This window comes from Salmo trutta, chromosome 38 (genome assembly GCF_901001165.1).
Source record: "Salmo trutta chromosome 38, fSalTru1.1, whole genome shotgun sequence".
Lineage (NCBI taxonomy): Eukaryota > Metazoa > Chordata > Actinopteri > Salmoniformes > Salmonidae > Salmo > Salmo trutta.
The window spans coordinates 15,620,797-15,632,417 of record NC_042994.1 but is presented as its reverse complement, the minus strand read 5'-3'; the positions used below and the strand labels follow the sequence as shown (position 1 = coordinate 15,632,417).

At 42.0% G+C, this 11,621-nt stretch overlaps 1 protein-coding gene across 1 annotated transcript; it reads right to left on the bottom strand.

Annotated features, from left to right (window-relative positions):
• Positions 1–726: 726 nt before the first annotated feature.
• On the bottom strand, positions 727–11,351 carry LOC115178376 (ubiquitin-conjugating enzyme E2 D2B-like). The gene is made up of 6 exons (XM_029739540.1): positions 11,245–11,351; positions 8,733–8,857; positions 2,282–2,427; positions 2,025–2,127; positions 1,360–1,502; positions 727–953 (listed from the first exon to the last, which is right to left on the bottom strand). Exons 1-6 carry the CDS (start codon positions 11,270–11,272, stop codon positions 845–847), a joined length of 654 nt encoding a protein of 217 aa, XP_029595400.1. The 5' UTR covers positions 11,273–11,351; the 3' UTR covers positions 727–844.
• Positions 11,352–11,621: the final 270 nt, after the last annotated feature.

Below are 11,621 nucleotides of genomic sequence, written 5' to 3'. Positions count from 1 at the left end.
TTGTGTGCTGTGTATGTGGTGTTGTCAGCGATGCGTAACTGGGGGCAGGGAAGTCAAACGCAGGAGAGCAGAACTTGGTAAATAGCCGGAGCCGTTTAATGTACATAACTACCGGCATACAAAAATAACAAAACACATGGGCACAAAACCCGTATCGCACCAGTCACATACAGCACACGTACTTACAACGAACAATTCCCCACAAAGACATGGGAGAAACAGAGGGAACATATACAACATGTAATTAGGGAACTGAAACCAGGTGCGTGAAAACAAGACAAAACAAATGGAACATGAAAAATGGATCGGTGATGGCTAGAAGGTCGGTGACGTCGACCGCCGAACACCGCCCGAACAAGGAGAGGAACCGACTTCGGCAGAAGGGTGGATTCATCACCAAAGAAAAACACTACGGCTAATTATCAGTTCATTTTCAAAATAGATAAAATGGAGGGAAGAAAAGTCAAGAAATATTTCAACAATATCTCACGCATCATTGAATTTGCATTTTTTTAAGTGCCCACATCACTCTATCAAGATATTGGGAATCTCCTAGATATCTGATTTTCACAATGGTCTAATGACAACTGTGACATACAACTAATTTTAACATTAAAAAAATTCTACTGATTAATAACAGAGTTTAACAGTAAATTACAATAATATAAATGTTAGCTAGTTACCCATGAAGTGAGTCGATACAACCTCCGCATCGAAGAAGGCCCTCTAGAAAATCTCATACCATTCAATAACCCAATGGGTAACATCATCATGTTTCTCCTAAAAATGCATATGGCAGGAAGAAATACATTTTGGATGCCGTGTTGTGTTTTCAAACACTTGTCTACAGATCATTCTTTTTGCGATGCGCCATCACCATTTTCTGCATGGTTGCGTCTGACTTGAGGTCAGTTCGTCTTAGAAGTTTCTTTGTTTTTGGGTCAGTCCTTTGCCTGTAGAAAGGCAAGAGATGTGTACCATTGTCATAAAAATGGGGTCAATGTATTCATTAACTTAGCTATTTAATTGTAATGTTTACAGACTTAACAAACTACACAAGATTCTCCCAGTCCCGGCAAATACTTGTTTATACTTCTTGATTGGAGAATTTTGAGAGAAAAAAATCTATCAGGATTCATAGCCTTTAACTACGGACAACAAATTATTGCATCGTTGCTGTCAATGTGTTGCTTCAGTTTTACAGTTCTGCACATAAGGAATGACAAACAATTGATTCAAGTTGATTCTGTCACAACTGAATGACCATAGATTTACTTGTAATAATTTGCAATGCACTATTAGTGGTAGTACATGAATGTATAATTCTAACCAATATTCAGAATCCAGCAACACACTTACATTTTTAGATGTTTCTCAATGGCCTTTCGCTCATAAACCGTTCCATCCTGGTTTTTCACTGGATCAATGAACATCTTCTTGGTTAGCGGACAAATTAGATGTGAGGGTGTGAACTTCTTAGTCAACTCTTCACCCACCAATTTCTGTAAGTCAAAAATAAAGTATTATCTTACGTATGCTGTTAAACAAAAGTACTTGCTGTTCAAACAAATGTAGAATCTGACAAACCTGGAAACCAAGAAAGTGTGCTATTTGTACACAGTAGTATACTGCATACAACAGTGGTATGGTGTTTCAGCATTTTATTCTTATTGATAATGAGGATTAGTCTGATGCCTTGCTTCAAATCCTGTACGTGTGTGTGTGTGTGTGTGTGTGTGTGTGTGTGTGTGTGTGTGTGTGTCGGGATGGGTTAAAAGCAAAAAGTCACATTTCTGTGAACACCGTTTACATGTTTTAAATGTTTACATTTCAAATTTAAGAGTTGATTTGGGCATTAAAACAGCGGAAATTGGTTTACAATTGCTAGTATATAAAAACCAAAGTGTGGATTGCGGTCACTATTTGTCCCTAGACTGCTTTTAAGGCAAGGAAACACATCTAAATATGTAAAATCGATTAATATTTTTTTTTTTATTAAAAGGGGGGGGGATATGTGAATTCACCTTTTCCATGTAATACATTGAATCGCATGCATATTGCGCCGAGTGACTCTTGGCCTCTTGTTCATATATTTCGCTGCTGCTCAGGAATTCCTCTGCCGAAATACTTTCACAAAACATTTTCATTTAGATAATATTAATGCAGGCATGAATTAAACATATTCAATATAATATATACAATCTACCATTTGGAAACTAAGATGGATTTTAAATTCATTAGAATTACTCTTGTATATTTTCAACTAATTGTTTAAGTCAACCTGTCCAGTGGATCTTCAGGTTCAGGGACGATGAGCAGTCCATACACAGCATCCAAGATCTCTCTCATGGTTATGTGAGCCGAGTAGTTGCGATCAAATATGTTGTGGCAGATACGGTCCACACTGTTTACATTGCAGTGGTACACCTTTGTCCACATTAAGGATTATTTCATAATGGTTCATGTGAAAGCATATAACAAACAGGATATTTCAGCCTGAAATCACACCAGAAACATAACAATAGAAATATATTTGTGTTCCATTTTAGTGTGATCTTTTGAGAGTGGCGACATTTCAAATCCAGGCATGTTTTTGTTATGAGGTGTTTTCATTTCCAAACCTTATCCTAAACACTCCCTAGCCTGCCTCAATAAAACCTCTTGCTAAAATCTCCACTGCGTGCAGTGCATGTAAATCTTGGTGGGGCAAACTCCCACATTTCTTTTAGATGCATGCTGGCAAAACCACTACACAACACAACACTAAACAATACATTAATTGCACTATAACGGTGACGAACGGTGCCCACAAACTGTTAGGGTCTACATAAAGCTGTCCCAACAGCAGAGCTTTCTTTTCAGCACCATGGAGTGAATCCTTACCACTGCTACAACCAGGCTATCAGCAGAGCCTTGTCTGACAGCGAAACAGTACATTCAGCCTAATTTATTGCCTTTTAAAAAACATAGCTGATATGACTGACTTGCTTAAACAAATGTGGTTTCTACTGACTATTGAGATGCACAAACTATGGCATAACGGGACTACGAGCGGATAAGAGGTTACCCGTAATTTGATTTAAGACATTAAGGAGGACGGACATAGTCAATCTACCTATTTGTTCAGCACTTTTGAAATATACAGCGACAGAATTCAGAACATGGGCCGTTCTTACAGTATTCTCCCTGTACACCAAGTCAGAACCGGGGAGAAAGGGACCAAATTATTAGGCTGAGGCACATGGGTTACTAACAGCTTACTACACAACAGATGGCGCCGGAGAAGACAGACGTTTTACGTGCCCCCAGCCAATTGTGTTTTTTTGTTTGTTTATTTGCGTTGTTTGTAACTTATTTTTTTATTTATTTTGTACATAATGTTGCCGCTACCGTCTCTTATGACTGAAAATAACTTCTAGACATCAGGACTGCGATTACTCACCACGGACTAGCAGACTCCTTTTTTTCCTTTCACGACTGACGAGCCCGACGCGAAGGATATACTGCTTCCTCAGGAACAGGCCCCGATCTCCGTGATCTGCGTGAAGAGGAGGTGAAGAAAGAGGGGCCGAAGAGCGGGTTGCCTTCTGAGAATTCGTAGGCGATCGAATAAACCCCCACTTCCCTAGATTCTGCTAGCAAACATGCAATCCTTGGAGAATAAAATCGACGAGTTACATGAAAGATTAAACTACCAACGGGACATTAACAATTGTAACATCTTATGCTTCACAGAGTCGTGGCTGAACGACGACAATATCAACATACAGCTGGCTGGTTATACAACGTACCGGCAGGATAGAACAGCGGCTTCTGGTAAGACAAGGGGCGGCGGACTATGTCTTTTTGTAAATAACAGCTGGTGCACGATATCTAAGGAAGTCTCGAGCAATTGCTCGCCAGAGGTAGCGTATCTCATGATAAGCTGTAGACCACACTACCTACCGAGAGTTTTCATCTTTATTCTTCATAGCTGTTTAGATACCACCACAGTCAGAGGCTGGCACTAAGACAGCATTGAATGAGCTGTATTCTACCATAAGCAAACAAGAAAGCGCTCACCCAGAGGCGGCACTCCTAGTAGCCGGGGACTTTAATGCAGGGAAACTTAAATCCGTTTTACCAAATTTCTATCAGCATGTTACATGTGCAACCAGCGGAAAAAGAACTCTGGACCACCTATACGCCACACACAGAGACGCATACAAAGCTCTTCCTTGCCCTCCATTTGGCAAATCTGACCATAATTCTATCCTCCTGATTCCTGCTTACAAGCAAAAATTAAAGCAGGAAGCACCAGTGACTAGATCACTAAAAAAGTGGTCAGAGGAAGCAGATGCTGAGCTACAGGACTGTTTTGCTAGCACAGACTGGAATATGTTCCGGGATTCCTCCGATGGCATTGAGGAGTACACCACATCAATCATTGGCTTCACCAATAAGTGCATCGATGACGTCGTCCCCACAGTGACTGTACGTACATACCAGAAGCAGAAGCCATGGATTACAGGCAACATCCACACTGAGCTAAAGGGTAGAGCTGCCGCTTTCAAGGAGCGGGACACTAACTTGTAACTTATAACAAATTGCGCTATGACCTCCGACGAACCATCAAACAGGCAAAGCATCAAAACAGGACTATGATGAAATCGTACTACACCGGCTCTGAAGCTTGTCGGATGTGGCAGGGCTTGCAAACCATTACAGACTACAAAGGGAAGCACAGCCGAGAGCTGCCCAGTGACACGAGCCTACCAGACGAGCTAAACTACTTCTATGCTCGCTTTGAGGAAAATAACACTGAAACATGCATGAGAGCACCAGGTGTTCTGGAAGACTGTGTGATCACGCTCTCCGCAGCCGATGTGAGTAAGAGCTTTAAACAGGTCAACATTCACAAGGCCGCAGGGCCAGACGGATTACCAGGATGTGTACTGCGAGCATGCGCTGAACAACTGGCAAGTTTCTTCATTGACATTTGAATGATCAAAGATGGCGTAGCAGTAAGACGTGTTTGTCTTTGTCCCGTGAAAATATAATTTTTTCCCCAATTTTTTTGGATACATTTCAATCTCTTTTTTCCCCATTTTCAATTAAATATACCTTCCTGCAACCAACCTCACCCAATTTGGTATGGATCTGCAATTTTTAGACCTTATAACTGGAACCTCCATCAGAAGCTAGCCAGCTAAATAGCTACTAGTTATTTAGTCATTGCTAGCCACTGCTAGCGGTCTTTACCTTTAGCTCAGACACCAGCCGCTTTAGCTCGGATAGCCCGGATAATACCTGTCAGTCTGCACAGCGCGATATCAACCCTGAGTATATCCGCCTACTTTTTTCCACTACATCACCGGATTCCTGCCGCAAGCTCTGGACCATCACATCGGATCATCACAGCTAGCTAGCTGCTACCGAGTGGCTATTGTGGCTAACACCCTTGTCCAGAAGTACGCACCAGTTCGCCTCCAGCTAGCCTCGAGCTAGGCCCATCTCCCGGCTAGCAAACGAAGTACACCAACTACAATACCTCTCTTGCCTATTGGCCTGGACCCTTTGTCGACACGGAGCCCCACCGATCCATCATGACTGGTCTGCTGGTCTGCTGACGTAATTCGGCCGATGTGCTCTCAACCGGCCTCTGCGTCGTGGATGATGGTTAATGACCCATCTGCTAGCCCTGGCCTGCTAGCTTCCTGAACGCCGTGTCTCCCGCTCGCCTAGCGTAGTAATCAACTACCGAACGGCTCCCTGTTTCATCTATTGCTGCTCATTGGACCCAATGATCACTCGGCTACACAGCTAATGCCTGCTGGACTGTTCATTGACACGGTACTTCATTTTATTTATCTGTCGGCCCCAGCCTCGAACTCAGGCCCTGTGTGTAGCTAACTGACCCTCTCTGCCCATTCATCGGAATTTACCCGTTGTTGTTGTCTTAGCTGTTTACCCGTTGTTGTCTCACCCGTTGTTGTCTTAGCTCTCCCAATCAACACCTGTGATTGCTTTCTGCCTCTCTCTAATGCTAATATGCCTTGTATACTGTTGTTTAGGGCAGCTCTCATTGTTTTATTTTACTGCGGAGCCCCTAGTCCCGCTCAACATGCCTCAGATAGCCCCTTTGTCCCACCCCCCACCCATGCGAAGACTGCACCTAGCTTAACTGGCGCCTCCAGAGATGCAACCTCTCTCATCGTCACTCAATGCCTAGGTTTACCTCCACTGTATTCACACCCTACCATACCCTTATCTGTACACTATGCCCTGAATCTATCCTACCACGCCCAGAAATTTGCTCCTTTTATTCTCTGTTCTTAAAGCACTAGATGACCAGTTCTTATAGCCTTTAGCCGTACCCTCATCCTAGTCCTCCTCTGTACCTCTGGTGATGTAGAGGTTAATCCAGGCCCTGTGTGTGCGCTCTCATTTGTTGACTTCTGTAACCGTAAAATGTTAACATGCATGTTAACATCAGAAGCCTCCTCCCTAAGTTTGCTTTATTGACTGCTTTAGCACACTCCGCCAACCCTGATGTCCTAGCCGTGTCTGAATCCTGGCTAAGGAAGGCCACCAAAAGTTATGAAATTTCCATCCCCAATTACAACATTTTCCGTCAAGATAGAACTGCCAAAGGGGGTGGAGTTAGTCTGCAGAGTTCTGTCATGCTATCCAGGTCAGTGCCCAAACAGTTCGAGCTTATACTTTTAAAGATCCATCTCTCCAGAAATAAGACCCTCACTGTTGCCGCTTGTTATAGACCACCCTCAGCTCCCAGCTGTGCCCTTGACACCATATGTGAATTGATTGCCCCCATCTATTGTCAGAGTTCGTACTGTTAGGTGACCTAAACTGGGATATGCTTAACACCCCGGCCGTCCTACAATCTAAGGTAGATGCCCTCAATCTCACTCAAATTATCAAGGAACCTACCAGGTACAACCCCAAATCCGTAAATTATGGTTCCACGGTCAAACGACCAGCCCTCATCACTGTCAAACGCTCCCTAAAACACTTCTGCGAGCAGGCCTTTCTAATCGACCTGCCCGGGTACCCTGGAAGGATGTTGACCTCATCCCATCAGTAGAGGATGTCTGGTTATTCTTTCAAAGTGCTTTCCTCACCATCTTAAATAAGCATGGCCTTTTCAAAAAAATTGAACTAAGAACAGATATAGCTCTTGGTTCACTCCAGACTTGACTACCCTTGACCAGCACAAAAACATCCTGTGGCATACTGCACTAGCATTGAATAGTCCCCACGAAAGGAAGTCAGGAACCAGGGAAGTCAGGAACCAATATACACAGTCAGTTAGGAAAGCAAAGGCTAGCTTTTTCAAACAGAAATGTACAACCCTGCAACACTAATTCCAAAAAGTTTTGGGACACTGTAAAGTCCATGGAGAATAAGCTAGTTTTATCCGAGTTATCAGTTGTCTTGAACTCACTGAAGTCTGAGATTTCCCAGTTCCGAGTTTCCAGTTGTTTTGAATGCGGCAGAAGTCATGCTGGATTGACAGCATGGCCAATGTATTCAAACTCTTCTGGCCCATGGCGTTACCCCCTTTTTCGTGATATTCAATTGGTAGTTATGATCTTGTCTCATCGCTGCAACTCCCCTAAGGACTCGGCGAAGGTCGAGAGCCAAAACGCACTGCTTCTTGACACACTGCTCGCTTAACCCGGAAGCCAGCCGCACCAATGTGTCAGAGGAAACACAGTGCTGACAACCAAAGTCAGCTTGCAGGCACCCGGCCCGCAGCAAGGAGTCATTAGAACACGATGAGACAAGGACATCCCGCTGGCCAAACCTTCTCCTAACCCGGACGATGCTGAGCCAATTGTGCGCTGCCTCATGGAGCTCCAGGTCACAGCCGGCTGTGACACAGCCTGGGATCGAACTCGGGGCTGCAGTGGCGCTTTAGCACTCATTGTTGAAATAGCGATTTACAACTTGTTGTGCAATGTTTATGTCCAATGGCTGATGAGCACCGATACGTTTTATCTTTCATTTCTCTTCATATGACAAGGTTTGAAAAGGATTTGCAAGTAGATTGCCGACTTGGTGCATGACGTTGACTGCTTATTTAGCCTGCTAACTAAGATTTGGGAAGTATTATGTTGACATAATATCAGTTGACATAATATCAAAGCTACCGTAGATATAACGGGATTTGACATTTCTATCTGTGGCCAATGACCTTGAGCCTTTTTGGATAGGCACTTCTAATGTAAGTCTTGGGTGCTGCCATTGACTTACCCATAGATTTTGCCGTGATGTAGTGTCCCCATGAGTGAGAGAACACTGAGCCAATCACAGCGCAACTAGAGAACATTACCAACCCCTTCGCTCAGTATTTTCCGCTGGCTGCCTCACCACCACCAGAGAAAGCACTGAGCTAGGCTGAAACACCTGCATTTTGGAGCTGCCTTACTGCTCTGAATGACACATCGCCACTGCTTGCATGTAAATATAGGTCATTTGTGAATCAGAAAGTGTAAATGTTGTAAATGTTTCCCGGCTGTTGCGATTTAGACAATGTTATAGTTTCTCGTGAGTTGGGATAATTATGATGTTGTGGAAGCAAAACAATTACTTTCACATGCTGGTAAATTCCACCGCCTTTGAAAATCTAGAAGTCCTGGGTAATCGGAAGAAATACATTGTAACAGCAGTAAGCAGTCACAGAATACAAAATACACTGTCTTCATGTATTAATTTGTGTAAAAGGATACAGGCGTAACAAAGCGCACAAGTGGAGGTTTGACAGGGTACTTGGCACCAAACTGACAGTACAGCTCAAGGGCTCCTTTCTCATACGGTGTATCAGGTGGGCCTTGCATGACAATCTTCCAAAACGCTGAAATGTATGGAATGAGATACAGGGATTAAATGTTTGAGACAAAATAATGACAATGTTATTGTTTGTTGGAGCATGCTAACAGGGATCCTACTGCTTTAGAGTGAAGTAAGCATACTTAGTCACACCCCCATATAAAATGGGGGTGTGACTACTTAGTAACACTTCCTAGGAATTCCCATCATTATGCATTATATGCATACTTGTAATACTATTTGCTGTGCCACTGAACCACTTTGTTTCATAAGGAGTTATACCTGCTCATAATGCGTTATTAATGCAGTTATAGATGTATAGGTAGTTATACGTTTATAAACATCTGTGCTGTGAATTATAAGACATGATGCTAAGCATATAAAGTGTATTTACTTACTGAAGTCTGACTAATGGCAAAATTGTGCAGAATAAATATGGGTCACAGTGCAGGCTCTTCAGCTCTTCCAGAATGCGTTTGTCTTTCTCCAAGCAACGACTGCTCTTGGATTCCTTTCTGTTCTTTTTCAATGAACTATTTTGTGAGATATTTGTTTTGTTAAAGAAACACAGTAGTTCACCTAAATTGCTATGTTTTATACTTGCTTTGTAACCTTCCGTGATTGTGAGACTGAAATCCACACTTTGGGACTTTACTAAAGCCACTTCCAAAGAACAATGGGCTTGAACAGGTACGGATACTGTGCATGCAGAAATCACCCCACAAAGAAATATGATATTCTGGTAATATCATTTACTTCTCTGTCACAGTGACTTTACTGTTTAATTCACTTGGCAGACCAACTTCTGGCTTATCATCATAACCATGGTTGGCGAAGAGAGTAGTTAAAACACTCTGTAAAGAGATCTGTTTAATATTAATTTCACTAATAAATGGACACTTACATACCTTATATACAGTACCAGTCAAAAGTTTGGACACAACTACTCATTTATTTATTTTTTACGATTTTCTACATTGTAGAATAATAGTGAAGACATCAAAACTATGAAATTTCACACATGGAATCATGTAGTAACCAAAAAATGGTTAAACAAATCAAAATATAATTTATATTTGAGATTCTTCAAAGTAGCCACCCTTTGCCTTGATGCCAGGTTTGCACAATAGTCAAAATAAAGAAAAATCCTTGAATGAGTAGGTGTGTCCAAACTTTTGACTGGTGCTGTACATTTTCTCCTTTTATTTAAAATACATCGAAACAAACATGAATAAACTGTTTCAATAAATTCGGATGGGACAATTTTTTCCTTAGGCTTCCTCATTTCTAAAGATAGAACCGTTTCCATTTAAAAGAGCTTCAGACCAGCTCTACCTGTCTCTGGTTTGAAACAGCACCCTCCTACAAGACATGGACGAGGGTGGAATTAGTTGCCTCAATGTTATTACTTGATGCAATTATGTAGGAAAAAAATAGGACATCTGTAGAGCCCCAGAACAGGTGAAGAAGAAGCCAGATATGGAGGTCCTGGGCTGGTATGATTACACATGGTCTGCGGTTGTGAGGCCGGTTGGACGTACTGCCAAATTCTCTAAAACGATGTTGGAGGTGGCTTATGGTAGAGAAATTACCAACAGTTCTGGCAACAGCTCTGGTGGGCATTCCTGCAGTCAGTATGCCAATTGCACACTCCCTCAAAACTTGAGATATCTGTGGCATTGTGTTGTGTGACAAAACTGCACATTTTTAGAGTGGCCTTTTATTGTCCCCAGCACAAGGTATACCTGTATAATGATCATGCTGTTTGATCAGCTTCATGATATGTCACACCTGTCAGGTGGATTGATTATCTTGGCAAAAGAGAAATGCTCACTAACAGGGATGTTTTATTTCAGGGACCAACACTTTACATGCTGCGTTTATATTTTTGTTCAGTATAATAAGGGTTACATTAAGAAAATCTGACCTCTGAAATGAAAATGGATGGCCCTCCCTTATATTAATATATTTTACCTAAACCCTCCTTGAATGCAAAAAAAAAGAAATAAAAAGAAACCCTCCTCCATATCCCCAAACATTATTACAACATGAAGTGGATAGCAGAGAACATGTCTACTGTTTACCCTCACTTCTTGGACAGACCAGAGCCTTAGATATGTACTTCCAGAAAGTGTTCTCCGTCCTGAAAGCATTACATGGCAACGCAGGAATCTTTATAGCGCACAGGACTGTGGGCCAGAAGGTTGTGGGTTCGCAAACCACCATGGACAAGAGTAGGGGTGGAAAGATCTCCTTAACGCAATGCTTTTACTATAAATCTTTCATCGTAAATCATCGTCATCGTAATCTTTCATCGTAACTCTCCTTGACTGAAATTGAAAAGCATGACCCTCCAACAATTTCCTCCAGGTACCCATTCTATAAATTCTGATCCATCCTTGGACATCATACCTGTTGCATTGCTGATCCCATGCAGCATGTTGTTGTCCACCTTTCCAACAATGATGGCATCAACAACAATGTTAGAGCTTATGAATTTGGTTGTGACGACATCTGGTTTTGTCTTTGACCTATAAATACAATTATTAACACATTTAATCCAAAAGGGAACATTATCCTTTGTTTTATTGCATTGCATGTAAAACAATACAAATATAAAATATGGATATCCCATGCACAAACAGATTGTAGTCACTGTTTTGCTCACTGAAAAAGTATTATGATAAAAACATTTTTTTTTACCCAAAATCATTCCCATCTGTGAGACATATGATGCGAAGTCTGCAGTCTGGAAATTGCTTTCCAACTTTTCCCAGTTCAGATATGCC